The following is a 19,877-nucleotide window of genomic DNA, read 5'->3' on the forward strand; positions in this document are numbered from 1 at the left end:
TCCCAGAGAAATGTACTGGCTCCTGGAATTGAGGTTACTAGAAGGAAGACTTGTTCCTGGTAAATGCCAAACTACACAACTGGTATAAGCTCATCCCCTCGCTGGAACAAGAGCAGGATGAGAGAAAGGAGCAGATCGTTTCCTACGTAATACTGTAGCCCGGGTACCAGCACACCAGCCCAGCATACTGTAATCTGCCCCTACACAGTCACAGAGAGACTACAGAAACAGACTGCAAAATACTATTTTATTGGAAACAGGCACAAATATTTGCACTTCATGTGTTACGTGGAAGCAATAAGTGCATACAGCTCTAGTGCTGCCCACTAAAGGGGACGCTCTCCTCCTATCAGTATCATGCAAATGGAAAGAAGCAAAGTTGCAGCTGGTCTTAATTTTTATTTATTTATTTATTTTTGTCCCAGGTACAAATGATAATTAGTGAGCCCAGCAAAGAGAAAACAGATCTATGATTATTTTGCTGACTTCTCTTTATATTATGTGTATAACACTCAGCAGTCTGGTATTCCCCAAGGCATAACTGGCCTCATTACCAGACCCTAAGGGTAAGGCCACACGAGGCGTATTGCCAGCCTGCGGAGAAGCACTCATGTGACGCCTCCTATAGTGTTTTATACATATGATTTTATACATCTCTTACCCTCGAATCTCTATTCTCTCCAAGCCCTAAAATAAGCAGATCCACATCCATCTCCCCCTGCAGGCAAATGGTTATGCCCCTTGGCCCTATGATAAGATACTGAAAAAGCTCCCCAATATACTGTATATCTCAGGGACGGCCCCCTGATTATTTCTTCTTAATATCCGACTCATAGTTTGACACCTCTATCAGATTCTGGTCAGGGTCCCGCATATAAACCGATATGATTTCTCCAACAGCGCCTGTCCGACTCACCGGCCCTTCTTCTACAGGCACACCGCAGGCCTGAAACATTCAATACATTTTATTACTTATTACTCTGTGTAAGGAGAAGCCAGAATCTCCCTTTCCCTCCTAATAGCTAATTATTATACTTCCCTGGCCCCGTACTGAATATTATTTTTAGAGGGTTATACCCGGAGCTGACTGTTAGAGGGGGTTATACCCGGAGCTGACTGTTAGAGGGGGTTATACCCGGAGCTGACTGTTAGAGGGGGTTATACCCGGAGCTGACTGTTAGAGGGGGTTATACCCGGAGCTGACTGTTAGAGGGGTTATACCCGGAGCTGACTGTTAGAGGGGGTTATACCCGGAGCTGACTGTTAGAGGGGGTTATACCCGGAGCTGACTGTTAGAGGGGGTTATACCCGGAGCTGACTGTTAGAGGGGTTATACCCGGAGCTGACTGTTAGAGGGGGTTATACCCGGAGCTGACTGTTAGAGGGGGTTATACCCGGAGCTGACTGTTAGAGGGGGTTATACCCGGAGCTGACTGTTAGAGGGGGTTATACCCGGAGCTGACTGTTAGAGGGGGTTATACCCGGAGCTGACTGTTAGAGGGGGTTATACCCGTAGCTAACTGTTAGAGGGGGTTATACCCGGAGCTGACTGTTAGAGGGGGTTATACCCGGAGCTGACTGTTAGAGGGGGTTATACCCGTAGCTAACTGTTAGAGGGGGTTATACCCGGAGCTGACTGTTAGAGGGGGTTATACACGGAGCTGACTGTTAGAGGGGGTTATACCCGGAGCTGACTGTTAGAGGGGGTTATACCCGGAGCTAACTGTTAGAGGGGGTTATACCCAGAGCTAACTGTTAGAGGGGGTTATACCCGGAGCTAACTGTTAGAGGGGGGTTATACCTGGAGCTGGCTGTTAGAGGGGGTTATACCCAGAGCTGACTGTTAGAGGGGGTTATACCCATAGCAGACTGTTAGGGGGGGTTATACCCAGAGCTGGCTGTTAGAGGGGGTTATACCCATAGCGGACTGTTAGGGGGGTTATACCCGGAGCTGACTGTTACAGGGGGTTATACCCGGAGCTGACTGTTACAGGGTTATACCTGGAGGTGATGGTCAGGGGGGTTGTTGCAGGGAGGGGTAGAAATAAGGCCTTACCTTTAGGTGTTGCACCACAGTGCTGAGTGGCGTCTCGGTGATGAGACACAGGTCAGCTGATCCCGGGGAGGGGACAGACGCTTTCGGTTCAAATTCTTTCCCAGCCTCATGCAGATTAATCTTTTGCATCCCAAAGCTCAGAGCCTTCCTGCCTCCCTGAAATAATAAAACGTATTGAATTAGCACATATCCAACCTGTGGCCCTCCATCTCTTATTGCACTACATTTCCCATAAACCCCCAAAGGCCCTGACTCTCAGAGAGCTTTCCCACGGCCTCCACCTGGGTATAAGTACAACAGAGACCTCTCTTCTCCCACTGGGAAGTTTGGGTAATGGGATCAGCACCTTAAAGGTTGTGGCTTCCATGCCCAGCACCTTAGTGTAGAAGTTGATGGTTCTGTCCAGGCTGCGCACAGTCAGCACCAGGTGGTCCAGGCGTTGGATGCAGAAGGGAGGCTGAGAGTCGGAAAGATAGCGAACCAGGTGGGAAGGGACCTGTAGTAAAAAAGCAAAAATCAATATACAAATCCCCACCATGGCAGCTTGTACTGTTTCTCTCTCTGTGCCTTCTGATCCCCTCTGTAACAGGAGAGACTGTGAGAAGGTGCAGTTAAACATGTACAGAACTTAAGCACAGAGTTCTGAGTGGGCAGGTTGTGTGTGTTTCTGTGTGAGTGGGCACTCAGTACCTGGGCTGTATGTGTGTGAGTGGGCACTCAGTACCTGGGCTGTATGTATGTGTGAGTGGGCACTCAGTACCTGGGCTGTATGTATGTGTGAGTGGGCACTCAGTACCTGGGCTGTGTATGTGTGAGTTGGCACTCAGTACCTGGGCTGTGTATGTGTGAGTGGGCACTCAGTACCTGGGCTGTATGTGTGAGTGGGCACTCAGTACCTGGGCTGTATGTATGTGTGAGTGGGCACTCAGTACCTGGGCTGTATGTGTGAGTGGGCACTCAGTACCTGGGCTGTATGTGTGAGTGGGCACTCAGTACCTGGGCTGTATGTGTGTATGTGTGAGTGGGCACTCAGTACCTGGGCTGTATGTGTGTATGTGTGAGTGGGCACTCAGTAACTGAGCTGTATGTATGTGTGAGTGGGCACTCAGTACCTGGGCTGTTTGAGTGGGCACTCAGTACCTGGGCTGTATGTGTGAGTTGGCACTCAGTACCTGGGCTGTATGTGAGTGGGCACTCAGTACCTAGGCTGTATGTGTGTGAGTGGGCACTCAGTACCTAGGCTGTATGTGTGTGAGTGGGCACTCAGTACCTGGGCTGTGTGTGTGTATGTGTGAGTGGGCACTCAGTACCTGGGCTGTATGTGTGTGAGTGGGCACTAAGTACCTGGGCTGTGTGTGAGTAGGCACTCAGTACCTGGGCTGTATGTGTGTGAGTGGGCACTCAGTACCTGGGCTGTGTGTGTGTATGTGTGAGTGGGCACTCAGTACCTGGGCTGTATGTGTGTGAGTGGGCACTCAGTACCTGGGCTGTATGTGTGTGAGTGGGCACTCAGTACCTGGGCTGTATGTGTGTATGTGTGAGTGGGCACTCAGTACCTGGGCTGTATGTGTGTATGTGTGAGTGGGCACTCAGTAACTGAGCTGTATGTATGTGTGAGTGGGCACTCAGTACCTGGGCTGTTTGAGTGGGCACTCAGTACCTGGGCTGTATGTGTGAGTTGGCACTCAGTACCTGGGCTGTATGTGAGTGGGCACTCAGTACCTAGGCTGTATGTGTGTGAGTGGGCACTCAGTACCTAGGCTGTATGTGTGTGAGTGGGCACTCAGTACCTGGGCTGTGTGTGTGTATGTGTGAGTGGGCACTCAGTACCTGGGCTGTATGTGTGTGGGCACTAAGTACCTGGGCTGTGTGTGAGTAGGCACTCAGTACCTGGGCTGTATGTGTGTGAGTGGGCACTCAGTACCTGGGCTGTGTGTGTGTATGTGTGAGTGGGCACTCAGTACCTGGGCTGTATGTGTGTGAGTGGGCACTCAGTACCTGGGCTGTATGTGTGTGAGTGGGCACTCAGTACCTGGGCTGTGTGTGTGTGAGTGGGCACTCAGTACCTAGGCTGTGTGTGTGTGAGTGGGCACTCAGTACCTAGGCTGTATGTGTGTGAGTGGGCACTCAGTACCTGGGCTGTATGTGTGTGAGTGGGCACTCAGTACCTGGGCTGTATGTGAGTGGGCACTCAGTACCTGGGCTGTATGTGTGTGAGTGGGCACTCAGTACCTGGGCCGTATGTGTGTGAGTGGGCACTCAGTACCTGGGCTGTGTGTGTGTGAGTGGGCACTCAGTACCTAGGCTGTATGTGTGTGAGTGGGCACTCAGTACCTAGGCTGTATGTGTGTGAGTGGGCACTCAGTACCTGGGCTGTATGTGTGTGAGTGGGCACACAGTACCTAGGCTGTATGTGTGTGAGTGGGCACTCAGTACCTGGGCTGTGTGTGTATGTGTGCACTCAGTACCTGGGCTGTATGTGTGAGTGGGCACTCAGTACCTGGGCTGTATGTGTGTGAGTGGGCACTCAGTACCTGGGCTGTATGTGTGTGAGTGGGCACTCAGTACCTGGGCTGTATGTGTGTGAGTGGGCACTCAGTACCTGGGCTGTATGTGTGAGTGGGCACTCAGTACCTGGGCTGTATGTGTGTGAGTGGGCACTCAGTACCTGGGCTGTGTGTGTATGTGTGAGTGGGCACTCAGTACCTGGGCTGTATGTGTGAGTGGTCACTCATTACCTGGGCTGTGTGTGAGTGGGCACTCAGTACCTGGGCTGTATGTGTGTGAGTGGGCACTCAGTACCTGGGCTGTGTGTGTATGTGTGAGTGGGCACTCAGTACCTGGGCTGTATGTGTGAGTGGGCACTCAGTACCTGGGCTGTGTGTGAGTGGGCACTCAGTACCTGGGCTGTGTGTGAGTGGGCACTCAGTACCTGGGCTGTGTGTGTGTGAGTTGGCACTCAGTACCTGGGCTGTATGTGTGTGAGTGGGCACTCAGTACCTGGGCTGTGTGTGTGAGTGGGCACTCAGTACCTGGGCTGTGTGTGTGTGAGTTGGCACTCAGTACCTGGGCTGTATGTGTGTGAGTGGGCACTCAGTACCTGGGCTGTGTGTGTGAGTGGGCACTCAGTACCTGGGCTGTGTGTGAGTGGGCACTCAGTACCTGGGCTGTATGTGTGAGTGGGCACTCAGTACCTAGGCTGTGTGAGTGGGCACTCAGTACCTGGGCTGTGTGTGTGAGAGTGGGCACTCAGTACCTGGGCTCTGTGAGTGGGCACTCAGTACCTGGGCTGTGTGAGTGGGCACTCAGTACCTGGGCTGTGTGTGTGTGTGAGTGGGCACTCATTACCTGGGCTGTGTGTGAGTGGGCACTCAGTACCTGGGCTGTATGTGTGTGAGTGGGCACTCAGTACCTGGGCTGTGTGTGTGTGTATGTGTGAGTGGGCACTCAGTACCTGGGCTGTATGTGTGAGTGGGCACTCAGTACCTGGGCTGTGTGTGTGAGAGTGGGCACTCAGTACCTGGGCTCTGTGAGTGGGCACTCAGTACCTGGGCTGTGTGAGTGGGCACTCAGTACCTGGGCTGTGTGTGTGTGTGAGTGGGCACTCAGTACCTGGGCTGTGTGTGAGTGGGCACTCAGTACCTGGGCTGTATGTGTGTGAGTGGGCACTCAGTACCTGGGCTGTGTGTGTGTGTATGTGTGAGTGGGCACTCAGTACCTGGGCTGTATGTGTGAGTGGGCACTCAGTACCTGGGCTGTGGTGTGTGTGAGTGGGCACTCAGTACCTGGGCTGTGTGTGAGTGGGCACTCAGTACCTGGGCTGTGTGTGTGTGAGTGGGCACTCAGTACCTGGGCTGTATGTGTGTGAGTGGGCACTCAGTACCTGGGCTGTGTGTGTGAGTGGGCACTCAGTACCTGGGCTGTGTGTGTGAGTGGGCACTCAGTCCCTGGGCTGTATGTGTGAGTGGGCACTCAGTACCTAGGCTGTGTGAGTGGGCACTCAGTACCTGGGCTGTGTGTGTGTGAGTGGGCACTCAGTACCTGGGCTGTGTGTGTGTGAGTGGGCACTCAGTACCTGGGCTGTGTGTGTGTGAGTGGGCACTCAGTACCTGGGCTGTGTGTGTGAGTGGGCACTCAGTACCTGGGCTGTATGTGTGAGTGGGCACTCAGTACCTGGGCACGGCAGGCAAGCAGGCGGCAGAGGGGGAACATATCTGCGGTGGGAGCTTCAGGTTCCGGACTGAATGAGACACAGGTGATTTCCTTGCTGCACTTCCTGGTGAGTAGGGGGCGGTGCCTCAGGGAGGGGGGGGGCGGTGCCTCAGGGAGGGGGGGCGGTGCCTCAGGGAGGGGGGGCGGTGCCTCAGGGAGGGGGGGGGCGGTGTTTCAGGGAGGGTGGGGCGGTGCCTATGGGATGGGCGGTGCCTATGGGAGGGTGGGGCGGTGTTTCAGGGAGGGTGGGGCTTTGCCAACTTGTGGTAACTGCTCGTTGACTCTCTTAGTGCCTTCACTCTGCAGCTGTGTTTGCCCAGGTACAAGGTAAGGCTCCCAGGGCCTGTAAATAGTCAGGGGCACATGGAATGCCCTCAGGCTGCTGCACTGACTGCTCTCTCATCCCACTGAGTGGGAAGCCATTTTGCCTTTTACTAGTGACCCCCCAAGTGTATTGCTGTCCCACTTGCTGTTTGAATGTCCCGCAATTTGCAGTGACGCCTTCAGTTCCCCCCCCCCCCCACAACTGCTCCGGGTAAAGAGAAAGAATGCAGCGATACTAAACTGCCCCGGCTGGAGGTATTGCGCCTGCTGGAGTTATTGCCCCGGCTGGAGGTATTGCCCCTCCCCGGCTGCCTCTCCCCTACAGCCAAGGTGCATGTTATTCATTAGAAAGTTTCACTGATGCTGCTTCCAATTTCTTTCTCTCTGACTGCCGGTCTCTCTCTGTCAGTTTCCCTCTCATTTCTCTTATGTCTCTACCCAGTTTATTTATAGCATTTAGGCCAAGCTCAGCCTTCCTTCATATAAAAGCTGCAGAGTCTGATGCTGAACTACAACTCTCAGTATCTGTTGATGTTGGTATTTGCAGTTTAGCTACAGCAGGAGGTGCAAGTTACACAGAACTAATATAAAGTATAGCCGAAATGTTATTGCTGCACTGAGTTATGAAATGCTAGAGGCCTCTCAATGTGGCTGCCACGGAATGCTTAGGGCTTGTCATTATATGTGGGAGCCACTGTGTTAGTCTTGAAACCTAGTGCGTCTGACACTGCCATGCAAACCATTGAAAAAGGGTGTTTTTGTAAAATGGGGAGTGGTATTTTGTGGGTGTGGCAAATAAGTGGGCGTGGCCACACAAAGTGTTTGGTGCGCTGTGCGCGCAAGATCTTTTTGTCCCTCTTTATCATTTTAAAATGTTGGGAGGTATGCTAGTGTCTCTCTCTGTACCCCCAGTACAGCTCTGCGTATACTGTCTCTCTCTGTACCCCCAGTACAGCTCTGCGTATACTGTCTCTCTCTGTACCCTCAGTACAGCTCTGCGTATACTGTCTCTCTCTGTACCCCCAGTACAGCTCTGCGTATACTGTCTCTCTGTACCCCCAGTACAGCTCTGTGTATACTGTCTCTCTCTGTACCCCCAGTACAGCTCTGCGTATACTGTCTCTCTCTGTACCCCCAGTACAGCTCTGCGTATACTGTCTCTCTCTGTACCCCCAGTACAGCTCTGCGTATACTGTCTCTCTCTGTACCCCCAGTACAGCTCTGCGTATACTGTCTCTCTCTGTACCCCCAGTACAGCTCTGCGTATACTGTCTCTCTCTGTACCCCCAGTACAGCTCTGCGTATACTGTCTCTCTCTGTACCCCCAGTACAGCTCTGTGTATACTGTCTCTCTCTGTACCCCCAGTACAGCTCTGCGTATACTGTCTCTCTCTGTACCCCCAGTACAGCTCTGCGTATACTGTCTCTCTGTACCCCCAGTACAGCTCTGCGTATACTGTCTCTCTGTACCCCCAGTACAGCTCTGTGTATACTGTCTCTCTGTACCCCCAGTACAGCTCTGTGTATACTGTCTCTCTGTACCCCCAGTACAGCTCTGTGTATACTGTCTCTCTGTACCCCCAGTACAGCTCTGTGTATACTGTCTCTCTGTACCCCCAGTACAGCTCTGTGTATACTGTCTCTCTGTACCCCCAGTAAAGCTCTGTGTATACTGTCTCTCTGTACCCCCAGTACAGCTCTGTGTATACTGTCTCTCTCTGTACCCCCAGTACAGCTCTGTGTATACTGTCTCTCTGTACCCCCAGTACAGCTCTGCGTATACTGTCTCTCTCTGTACCCCCAGTACAGCTCTGTGTATACTGTCTCTCTCTGTACCCCCAGTACAGCTCTGTGTATACTGTCTCTCTCTGTACCCCCAGTACAGCTCTGTGTATACTGTCTCTCTCTGTACCCCCAGTGCAGCTCTGTGTATACTGTCTCTCTCTGTACCCCCAGTGCAGCTCTGTGTATACTGTCTCTCTCTGTACCCCAGTACAGCTCTGCGTATACTGTCTCTCTGTACCCCCAGTACAGCTCTGTGTATACTGTCTCTCTCTGTACCCCCAGTACAGCTCTGCGTATACTGTCTCTCTCTGTACCCCCAGTACAGCTCTGCGTATACTGTCTCTCTCTGTACCCCCAGTACAGCTCTGCGTATACTGTCTCTCTCTGTACCCCCAGTACAGCTCTGCGTATACTGTCTCTCTCTGTACCCCCAGTACAGCTCTGCGTATACTGTCTCTCTCTGTACCCCCAGTACAGCTCTGCGTATACTGTCTCTCTCTGTACCCCCAGTACAGCTCTGTGTATACTGTCTCTCTCTGTACCCCCAGTACAGCTCTGCGTATACTGTCTCTCTCTGTACCCCCAGTACAGCTCTGCGTATACTGTCTCTCTGTACCCCCAGTACAGCTCTGCGTATACTGTCTCTCTGTACCCCCAGTACAGCTCTGTGTATACTGTCTCTCTGTACCCCCAGTACAGCTCTGTGTATACTGTCTCTCTGTACCCCCAGTACAGCTCTGTGTATACTGTCTCTCTGTACCCCCAGTACAGCTCTGTGTATACTGTCTCTCTGTACCCCCAGTACAGCTCTGTGTATACTGTCTCTCTGTACCCCCAGTAAAGCTCTGTGTATACTGTCTCTCTGTACCCCCAGTACAGCTCTGTGTATACTGTCTCTCTCTGTACCCCCAGTACAGCTCTGTGTATACTGTCTCTCTGTACCCCCAGTACAGCTCTGCGTATACTGTCTCTCTCTGTACCCCCAGTACAGCTCTGTGTATACTGTCTCTCTCTGTACCCCCAGTACAGCTCTGTGTATACTGTCTCTCTCTGTACCCCCAGTACAGCTCTGTGTATACTGTCTCTCTCTGTACCCCCAGTGCAGCTCTGTGTATACTGTCTCTCTCTGTACCCCCAGTGCAGCTCTGTGTATACTGTCTCTCTCTGTACCCCCAGTACAGCTCTGTGTATACTGTCTCTCTGTACCCCCAGTACAGCTCTGCGTATACTGTCTCTCTCTGTACCCCCAGTACAGCTCTGTGTATACTGTCTCTCTCTGTACCCCCAGTACAGCTCTGTGTATACTGTCTCTCTCTGTACCCCCAGTACAGCTCTGCGTATACTGTCTCTCTCTGTACCCCCAGTACAGCTCTGCGTATACTGTCTCTCTCTGTACCCCCAGTACAGCTCTGCGTATACTGTCTCTCTCTGTACCCCCAGTACAGCTCTGCGTATACTGTCTCTCTCTGTACCCCCAGTACAGCTCTGCGTATACTGTCTCTCTCTGTACCCCCAGTACAGCTCTGCGTATACTGTCTCTCTGTACCCCAGTACAGCTCTGCGTATACTTTCTCTCTGTACCCCCAGTACAGCTCTGCGTATACTGTCTCTCTGTACCCCCAGTACAGCTCTGCGTATACTGTCTCTCTGTACCCCCAGTACAGCTCTGTGTATACTGTCTCTCTGTACCCCCAGTACAGCTCTGTGTATACTGCCTCTCTGTACCCCCAGTACAGCTCTGTGTATACTGTCTCTCTCTGTACCCCCAGTGCAGCTCTGTGTATACTGTCTCTCTGTACCCCTAGTGCAGCTCTGTGTGTACTGCCTCTCTGTACCCCCAGTGCAGCTCTGTGTATACTGTCTCTCTCTGTACCCCCAGTGCAGCTCTGTGTATACTGTCTCTCTCTGTACCCCCAGTACAGCTCTGTGTATACTGCCTCTCTGTACCCCCAGTGCAGCTCTGTGTATACTGTCTCTCTCTGTACCCCCAGTACAGCTCTGTGTATACTGTCTCTCTGTACCCCAGTACAGCTCTGTGTATACTGTCTCTCTCTGTACCCCCAGTGCAGCTCTGTGTATACTGTCTCTCTCTGTACCCCCAGTGCAGCTCTGTGTATACTGTCTCTCTCTGTACCCCCAGTACAGCTCTGTGTATACTGTCTCTCTCTGTACCCCCAGTACAGCTCTGCGTATACTGTCTCTCTCTGTACCCCCAGTACAGCTCTGTGTATACTGTCTCTCTGTACCCCCAGTACAGCTCTGTGTATACTGTCTCTCTGTACCCCCAGTACAGCTCTGTGTATACTGTCTCTCTGTACCCCCAGTACAGCTCTGTGTATACTGTCTCTCTCTGTACCCCCAGTACAGCTCTGTGTATACTGTCTCTCTGTACCCCCAGTACAGCTCTGTGTATACTGTCTCTCTCTGTACCCCCAGTACAGCTCTGTGTATACTGTCTCTCTGTACCCCCAGTACAGCTCTGTGTATACTGTCTCTCTGTACCCCCAGTACAGCTCTGTGTATACTGTCTCTCTGTACCCCCAGTACAGCTCTGCGTATACTGTCTCTCTCTGTACCCCCAGTACAGCTCTGCGTATACTGTCTCTCTGTACCCCCAGTACAGCTCTGTGTATACTGTCTCTCTGTACCCCCAGTACAGCTCTGTGTATACTGTCTCTCTGTACCCCCAGTACAGCTCTGTGTATACTGTCTCTCTCTGTACCCCCAGTACAGCTCTGTGTATACTGTCTCTCTGTACCCCCAGTACAGCTCTGTGTATACTGTCTCTCTCTGTACCCCCAGTACAGCTCTGTGTATACTGTCTCTCTGTACCCCCAGTACAGCTCTGTGTATACTGTCTCTCTGTACCCCCAGTACAGCTCTGTGTATACTGCCTCTCTGTACCCCCAGTGCAGCTCTGTGTATACTGTCTCTCTGTACCCCCAGTGCAGCTCTGTGTATACTGTCTCTCTCTGTACCCCCAGTGCAGCTCTGTGTATACTGTCTCTCTCTGTACCCCCAGTGCAGCTCTGTGTATACTGTCTCTCTCTGTACCCCCAGTGCAGCTCTGTGTATACTGTCTCTCTGTACCCCCAGTACAGCTCTGTGTATACTGTCTCTCTGTACCCCCAGTGCAGCTCTGTGTATACTGTCTCTCTCTGTACCCCCAGTACAGCTCTGCGTATACTGTCTCTCTCTGTACCCCCAGTACAGCTCTGCGTATACTGTCTCTCTGTACCCCCAGTGCAGCTCTGCGTATACTGTCTCTCTGTACCCCCAGTACAGCTCTGCGTATACTGTCTCTCTCTGTACCCCCAGTACAGCTCTGCGTATACTGTCTCTCTGTACCCCCAGTACAGCTCTGTGTATACTGTCTCTCTCTGTACCCCCAGTACAGCTCTGTGTATACTGTCTCTCTCTGTACCCCCAGTACAGCTCTGTGTATACTGTCTCTCTGTACCCCCAGTACAGCTCTGTGTATACTGTCTCTCTCTGTACCCCCAGTACAGCTCTGTGTATACTGTCTCTCTGTACCCCCAGTACAGCTCTGTGTATACTGTCTCTCTGTACCCCCAGTACAGCTCTGTGTATACTGTCTCTCTGTACCCCCAGTACAGCTCTGTGTATACTGTCTCTCTCTGTACCCCCAGTACAGCTCTGTGTATACTGTCTCTCTGTACCCCCAGTACAGCTCTGTGTATACTGTCTCTCTCTGTACCCCCAGTACAGCTCTGTGTATACTGTCTCTCTGTACCCCCAGTACAGCTCTGTGTATACTGTCTCTCTGTACCCCCAGTACAGCTCTGTGTATACTGTCTCTCTGTACCCCCAGTACAGCTCTGTGTATACTGTCTCTCTCTGTACCCCCAGTACAGCTCTGTGTATACTGTCTCTCTGTACCCCCAGTACAGCTCTGTGTATACTGTCTCTCTCTGTACCCCCAGTACAGCTCTGTGTATACTGTCTCTCTGTACCCCCAGTACAGCTCTGTGTATACTGTCTCTCTCTGTACCCCCAGTACAGCTCTGTGTATACTGTCTCTCTGTACCCCCAGTACAGCTCTGTGTATACTGTCTCTCTCTGTACCCCCAGTACAGCTCTGCGTATACTGTCTCTCTGTACCCCCAGTACAGCTCTGTGTATACTGTCTCTCTCTGTACCCCCAGTACAGCTCTGCGTATACTGTCTCTCTGTACCCCCAGTACAGCTCTGTGTATACTGTCTCTCTCTGTACCCCCAGTACAGCTCTGCGTATACTGTCTCTCTGTACCCCCAGTGCCTTGCACCCAGCCTGCTCACAGGATAGATATTGTTATTTTCTATATATTTATAAGAGGAGAAGTAATTTATTTTTTTGTTTCCTACCTGCAGCGACAGAATTAGGCTGATATAATAATAATAATAATAATAATTGCATTTGCTGAATAAACTAGTGGTTTCTAGCTGTTATCAGTCCTCTCTGTCTTACAGTTAAACCAACAACTATGGCAGCTTATAGGGGGGGGGGAATAGTCGTCTGTCACTCATAAAGTGGGCGGGACTAGAACACTAATGGCAGCTCACAGGGGCAGGGAGATCCACAGGAAGGGCGCTCCTGGCAAGTAATGACCTGCCGTGAAATTACTAAATTCCCATTTGTAGTATTAAACATCATAGAGCATGTACACAAAGGACAACCCAGTTTATACAAAGGCCCAAACTATTTTATCTCTGCAAATTCATTTATATTGCTGCTGCTAAACCCCCAGTTGACTGTGGCCCTGACATGATTCAGAGCGCCTCTCCTGGGCCCTGGGTGCTCTGGGTGCATGGTGTTTCAGGCTAAAGTAGCGGGCAGGCACCCAGCCCAGGAGATAGACTGTAATAGGTTTGATTATGGCACAAATGACTGAATAGCAAGAGAAGCTGCAGAAAAACAAAGCATTTATTTCTGTGTATTTTGCCTTAGCATGAATAGCGTAAGCACTGTCTGCTGATACTCATTGGCTCAGATATTACTGATACTCATTGGCTCAGATATTACTGCCCCCCCCCCCCCAGTGTGTATGGCTGCTCAGCTTGTACTGGACCGACCCTTTATCCCACCAACAACATGTGACCCAAGGTTACGCCCCCTGTGGGATTCCCACGTTTGCCCCTAATACCCCAGGACACAGGAAATGACCCGTGGGATCCTCAGTCGAACTCCTCCTGATCCACCATCAGATTATAATAGGTAACGCCTTGCCAGGTTCCCTCTATGGTGGCATTGGAGCCGCACTCAGTGATGACTTCTGCGCGGTACGGAACTTCCACAGTGGCTTTTTGAACAGAGGCGATAACGTGTAATCCTTTTCCGGCTTTTATCGGGAAGCTTTTGCGCAGGGAGAATGTGATCTGGGAAAACAGGAATTATCAATCAGTCTGTCAGCCAATCACATTCATAGGTGTCACTAGTAACCTCTTACCTGTCTCTCATTGGTGTCAGTGAAGTTCCATTGATGGTGGGTGCTTCTATCGATGGATATCTTCTCCCCTTCTGAGGCGACTTGCGGGATTCCATCTGTCAACGTTGCGTCTCCCCCATATTCTGATTCAGTGCTGTGCCTAAACGCGCTCTTCTCTTCCATGGTTTGATCCAGTCTAACAGACAGAAAGCAGGCGTTTTTACATTGCCTCCTCTTTCTAAGCAGTACACTCATGCTGTGAGTCACTGACTGATATTCCCCACTCTAATTGGCTTATTATAGTTTACGGACACAGCATGGTTGGCTTGTTAGCAACAGGAAATCATGTTAGGCTGAGGAAGCGCAGTCGATATCTCATACACAATGGGAAAAATAGGCTAATTGTAATATATAGGCACAAAACCAGGGGCTAATGGGACCTCCAGGTCATATTTGTTATTATGAAAGCATGAAAGGGCGTTGAAGATCTGCCCCGATACTCACGTGAATGTGCGGTTTAGCTGGTCGCTGCCCTCCCGGTTGTCATAGATTTCTTTCTTTAGCAGTTCCGTGCTCTGCGCCACTATCTGTCCCGATTCTGGGAAGAACTGGAAACTGAGGATTTTCTGCACAATGGACCCTCTGGTGAAGGCCATTAATCTATACCTATTATAGCCACTGCCCACCCGTTTGGCATTACTCAGATAACTATTACATGGGTTCTGTGGGGCCCTCCCTCTGTAAATAAACCCATTTGCCTTATTGACAGCCCACAGATTTCCGTCTGGGCTAAAGGCAATGAAGTGGGTGAGGACGCGCCAGCCGCCCCTGCCAATTGTGGTACTGGAGGAAAGCCATCTGTCATTTATGCCTGTTGGCGGATACCTCTTGACAAGACGGTCGTCATTGGTAACCCCATAGAGAATGCCTCTTGGGTCGAAAAAGAGAGCATCGAAATAGTTCCAGCCGCACCTTCCAATTTTGGTAGCCCTTCTTCTCCAGCTCTGACACTGATTGGTTGGCGGTGGGCCCCTATATAGCTCCCCACTGTAGGTAACTGCATAGAGGAGCCCATTGGGGTGGAAGAATATAAATTTGAATCTGTTCCAGCCACATTTCCCAATGCGGGTGGAAGCTCTAAACCAGTCCTGGTTTGCACAAGACCTCATTCTGCCCACGTAGAGTTGTCTGCCCCGGACAGCATACAGTCTCCCATTGGGACTGAACGCGATAAGTCTGACATTGTACAGTTTCCCGAGGCGTGCCGCCCTGCAGGGATAGTTATCATTGATGGATCTGGGTGGGGCCGCAGCTCGGGCCGTGAAATCTTGTTGCACTGAAAACAAAATGGCCCCTGAAATGCAAACACACCGTTATTCTATAAGGTTGATGGCAGACAAGGAGATAAGTCGCCTGTGGTAAATCTTGGGGGGTAAATCTTGAAAAGCTTTCCCACAGCAATAATATAAATCTCCGGTGGGAAAACATATGTGGTGCTTAATTTTTCCGAAGTTTACTCAAGAGGGGGGTCTTTGGAAAAAACGAAGTGCCATGTGTTTTCCCCCTGGTGATTTACATTATTGCTGGTGGGAAAGCATTTCAAGGTTAGTAACCTGCAGTAAGTAGCGCGGGCGACTAGTCTCCTTGTGTACCAGTAGCCTAAATGTCTGGGCTTCAAATACTGGGCCCCATACTCTTTCATACTGATTCATCTTATCCCCTCCCCTCCTCCCTCTGAGCAGATTTAATTGACCTTAAGCCCAAGTGCAACTGGGCCCAGCTCTCTCTTATCTGTAATGTAACTGCCCAGCACCCACCAAGTGCTCCCCGGAACTGGAAGAACAGAGGATCAGAGCTCTGCACCTAGGTAAGTACACATAGGATTCACTTACCCTGGGGAAAGTTCCTGCCTGACCATGGGAAAGAGAACAGCCCAGGAGCAGGAAGGACGGAGAATTAGAGCTCTCTGCTTGGGTACTGGGGGGGGGGGGCAGATTAGATTCACTTACCCTGGGGTGGTTCCTGACTTGTCATGGAAGGAGAGCAACCCAGGAGCAGGAAGAACAAACAGAGCTGCCCCCCAATGTGGAGTGACGTTTTTGTAGACAGAAATGGAAAGGAGGGGAATTCCATGGAGTTTGTTATTTTAAACAAATTAAACTGTGGATTAAACCGCCCTATGAGCTACTGTCTTTGTCCAATTGCTCATAGCAACCAATGAGTATTCTGCTTTAACTGGCAGTACAGATAGGGGGAGCAATCACAACCCCAAAAGTAACTGGACTTACCACATGTGTCAGAGCGTTCATCTAATTCTGCCGTGCTAGAACCCGAACCCACAAGGCACAGAATAAGGAAGAATCCCACAATAGCAGCAGCGCTCCCTAGTGGGGAATAAAATTACAGTGATGAATTCCTGCACCTTCTCATGGGTTGAAATAGCAGGTGTAGGTGGGGATTGGCAGGGATAGCAGGGCAAGAAAGCTGGAGGATGGGGGTAATAGCAAAGGAAGGCTGTCAGTACGGGAAGATGGAGACTGTAGGATAAGAAGATGACAGTAGCACAAAATAAATAGAGTGAAGCATGGTAAGCATAAGATAAAACAAAAATACTGGGGCAAGAAGGAGACCGGAGAAAATAAGACAAGATAAAGACAGACATGGTAAGTATGGCAACACTGTGGCAGGCAAGATGGTAAAGCATCTTGGATAAAATACAATACAGGGGGACAGGGGGACAAGATAGAGACAGTAAGACAAGATGGAAACAGTAGGGCAAGATAGAGGCAGCAGAACAAGATGGGAACAGCAGGGCAAGATGGAGACAGCAGGGCAAGATGGAGACAGCAGGGCAAGATGGAGACAGCAGGGCAAGATGGAGACAGCAGGGCAAGATGGAGACAGCAGGGCAAGATGGAGACAGCAGGGCAAGATGGAGACAGCAGGGCAAGATGGAGACAGCAGGGCAAGATGGAGACAGCAGGGCAAGATGGAGACAGCAGGGCAAGATGGAGACAGCAGGGCAAGATGGAGACAGCAGGGCAAGATGGAGACAGCAGGGCAAGATGGAGACAGCAGGGCAAGATGGAGACAGCAGGGCAAGATGGAGACAGCAGGGCAAGATGGAGACAGCAGGACAAGATGGAGGCAGCAGAACAAGATGGAGACAGCAGGACAAGAAGGAGACAGTAGAACAAGATGGAGACAGCAAGACAAGATGGAAATAGTAGGGCAAGATGGAGGCAGCAGGACAAGATGGAGGCAGCAGGACAAAATGGAGGCAGCAGGACAAGATGGAGACAGTAAGGTATGATACCAGTAAGGTTAAACTGTGACAGTGTGGCAAAAGTAGTATAAAATGCTGACACTGTGGCTAGATGAAACCGGCAACATGGTGACAGGTAAGATGGTAAAGCATTACAATACTGTGGTAATATGGAGAGAGGGGGACAAGACAGAGACAGCAGGACAAGATGGAGACAGGGGGACAAGATGAAGACAGTAGGACAAGATGGAGACAGTAGGGCAAGATGGAGACAGCAGGGCAAGATGGAGACAGTAGGACAAGATGGAGACAGGGCAAGATGGAGACAGTAAGACAAGATGGAAACAGTAGGGCAAGATAGAGGCAGCAGAACAAGATGGGAACAGCAGGGCAAGATGGAGACAGCAGGGCAAGATGGAGACAGCAGGGCAAGATGGAGACAGCAGGGCAAGATGGAGACAGCAGGGCAAGATGGAGACAGCAGGGCAAGATGGAGACAGCAGGGCAAGATGGAGACAGCAGGGCAAGATGGAGACAGCAGGGCAAGATGGAGACAGCAGGGCAAGATGGAGGCAGCAGAACAAGATGGAGGCAGCAGAACAAGATGGAGGCAGCAGGGCAAGATGGAGGCAGCAGGACAAGATGGAGGCAGCAGAACAAGATGGAGACAGCAGGACAAGAAGGAGACAGTAGAACAAGATGGAGACAGCAAGACAAGATGGAAATAGTAGGGCAAGATGGAGGCAGCAGGACAAGATGGAGGCAGCAGGACAAAATGGAGGCAGCAGGACAAGATGGAGACAGTAAGGTATGATACCAGTAAGGTTAAACTGTGACAGTGTGGCAAAAGTAGTATAAAATGCTGACACTGTGGCTAGATGAAACCGGCAACATGGTGACAGGTAAGATGGTAAAGCATTACAATACTGTGGTAATATGGAGAGAGGGGGACAAGACAGAGACAGCAGGACTAGATGGAGACAGGGGGACAAGATGAAGACAGCAGGACAAGATGGAGACAATTAAGATACATGATAAGTACAATTTAAGATACATGGGTCACTGAGTAGGGAATTCAAAAGAGACTTGAACATGTAAAGGTAAACAGGTCCAGGACTTACATTGTCGCCGGTGGGATGGCAACTGATGGCAACTCGGGGAGATTAGTCGCCCGCGAACAGGGAGATTTGTCGTGGGCGACTAATCTCCCTGTGTGCCAGAGCCCTTAGTCCCACAGCTTTTCCTGTCAATGGGCCAATACAGTCCCCGATCCAACAGGAAAATCAAACTCCTGGCCCCATACACGGAAAGATAAGCTACTGAATCAGTCTGAAAGACTTAAGGGAACAGTAACACCAAAAAATGAAAGTGTTTTAAAGTAATTAAAATATTCGAGCTGGAAAAAGGAGAAAAGGCACAGGTTACACAGCAGATAACAGATAATCTCTGTTGAATACAATGGTGTTTTATCTGTTATCTGCTAAGTAACCTGTGCCTTTTCTCCTTTGAATGGCTGCCCCGGGGCTACACAGCAGCTTTGTTTATATAAACTATAGTAGGGTTTCAGTTGTACCAGTGCAGGGTAACAGTGCATAACACTGTAATTACTTTTATACGCTTTCATTTTTTGGTGTTACTGTTTCTTTAAATCAGCAGCTGCCAGTCTATAACCACCTTTAGTTTTTCAGGATTCCTTGAGGTCTGGCATTGTGCTGGAAGACTGGAAAATTGCCACTATTCAAAAGGGATCTTGTTCTCAGCCTGAAAACTACAGATTCTGTTAATGCCTATAAGAGGGGCCTGGATGATTACTTGAACAAGCAGAATATCGGTGCCCATACACTATAAGATCCGCTCGCTTGGCGATGTCGCCAAGCGAGCGGATCTTCACCCGATATCCCCACCTACGGGTGGGCGATATCGGGTAGCAAGAAACTTAAAAAAAAAAATAATCCGCTCGTTGGTTGCTAGGATCACTGACCCCAGCAACCATAAGGCAGATTAATTCTCAAAGGGGTGTATGTAATGTTATTACTTATCTATATATTCAGCCCTCCTACTGTTATTTAACCCACTGCCTGGTAAGTGCCACCCTAGCAACCAGATAACACATTAAATTCCTGATTGGAGAGAAAAGATAAAACAACAACCTCCAAGAATTAACAAAGGCCAATGGCAAATTGTCATAGAATAACATTTAAGACATAAATAGCAGTTGTATCACAGTGTATGTATAGCATATAAGGCATTTGTGTAGCAGTGTATCCCCCCCTGCACCCCCATTAGGAAAACAAAGGCAAGTAAGTGATGGGTCATTACCAGGCATGGTGACGCGAGCAGCCAATCACCTCACTCTCCTGTGCTGGTAGTTCTTACAGTGATGCTCAGGGGCTTCTTCCTTCCACTGAGTACAAAGCCCTGTCCCCGAGTGCCTTTTATCCACTCACACTTTCTCTTTATCTTCTATTCACAGGAAGCGATTGACCAATCACAGGGTGGGGAACAGTAGAATTATGTGAGGAAACAAGTACCCACAATTATTGTGTTACTACCACTTAGGGTCCAGTATATTTGCATCTTCCCAGCTACTTAGATGAGTGCCTGTGGCCGAGGCAATGTGGTCTTGTCCTTAGACCCCTAAAAGTCTGCCCCGTTGTACTGGGAGTTGTAGTTCTGTGCATCTGGAAGCATGTTGGTTACTTATGTCTGCAGCTGACATCAGTGCATAGTTATACTGAGAAATAAAGCTGAGGTGTAGGGCTGCTACACATGACTCTACCTTCAGTGGCTCCATTAGTTTATATATATA

At 50.3% G+C, this 19,877-nt stretch overlaps 2 protein-coding genes across 2 annotated transcripts; both read right to left on the reverse strand.

Moving 5' to 3' along the window:
* Positions 1 to 234: 234 nt before the first annotated feature.
* Positions 235 to 6,275, reverse strand: glod5 (glyoxalase domain containing 5). Its single transcript, NM_001045618.1, has 4 exons — positions 6,230 to 6,275; positions 2,403 to 2,552; positions 2,057 to 2,212; positions 235 to 946 (listed from the first exon to the last, which is right to left on the reverse strand). The coding sequence occupies exons 1-4, from the start codon at positions 6,266 to 6,268 to the stop codon at positions 809 to 811; spliced, it is 483 nt and encodes a 160-aa protein (NP_001039083.1). The 5' UTR covers positions 6,269 to 6,275; the 3' UTR covers positions 235 to 808.
* A 7,126-nt stretch (positions 6,276 to 13,401) lies between these two features.
* On the reverse strand, positions 13,402 to 19,492 carry LOC100490886. Its single transcript, XM_031895286.1, has 5 exons — positions 19,388 to 19,492; positions 16,092 to 16,187; positions 14,308 to 15,157; positions 13,825 to 13,999; positions 13,402 to 13,753 (listed from the first exon to the last, which is right to left on the reverse strand). The coding sequence occupies exons 1-5, from the start codon at positions 19,392 to 19,394 to the stop codon at positions 13,553 to 13,555; spliced, it is 1,329 nt and encodes a 442-aa protein (XP_031751146.1). The 5' UTR covers positions 19,395 to 19,492; the 3' UTR covers positions 13,402 to 13,552.
* Positions 19,493 to 19,877: the final 385 nt, after the last annotated feature.

Source organism: Xenopus tropicalis, chromosome 1, assembly GCF_000004195.4.
Source record: "Xenopus tropicalis strain Nigerian chromosome 1, UCB_Xtro_10.0, whole genome shotgun sequence".
Taxonomy (NCBI): domain Eukaryota; kingdom Metazoa; phylum Chordata; class Amphibia; order Anura; family Pipidae; genus Xenopus; species Xenopus tropicalis.

Excerpts from the sequence above, each read along its gene's own strand:
- glod5 (NM_001045618.1), bottom strand. The coding sequence starts at position 6,268 with ATGTTCCCCCTCTGCCGCCTGCTTGCCTGCCGTGCCCAG. Across the intron at positions 2,553-6,229 it reads TGCTTGCCTGCCGTGCCCAG|GTCCCTTCCCACCTGGTTCG; the intron begins GTACTGAGTGCC and ends TTTTTACTACAG. Across the intron at positions 947-2,056 it reads CTGTGGTGCAACACCTAAAG|GCCTGCGGTGTGCCTGTAGA; the intron begins GTAAGGCCTTAT and ends TGAATGTTTCAG.
- LOC100490886 (XM_031895286.1), bottom strand. Across the intron at positions 14,000-14,307 it reads CAGCTAAACCGCACATTCAC|ACTGGATCAAACCATGGAAG; the intron begins GTGAGTATCGGG and ends TCTGTCTGTTAG. Across the intron at positions 13,754-13,824 it reads CTGACACCAATGAGAGACAG|ATCACATTCTCCCTGCGCAA; the intron begins GTAAGAGGTTAC and ends CTGTTTTCCCAG.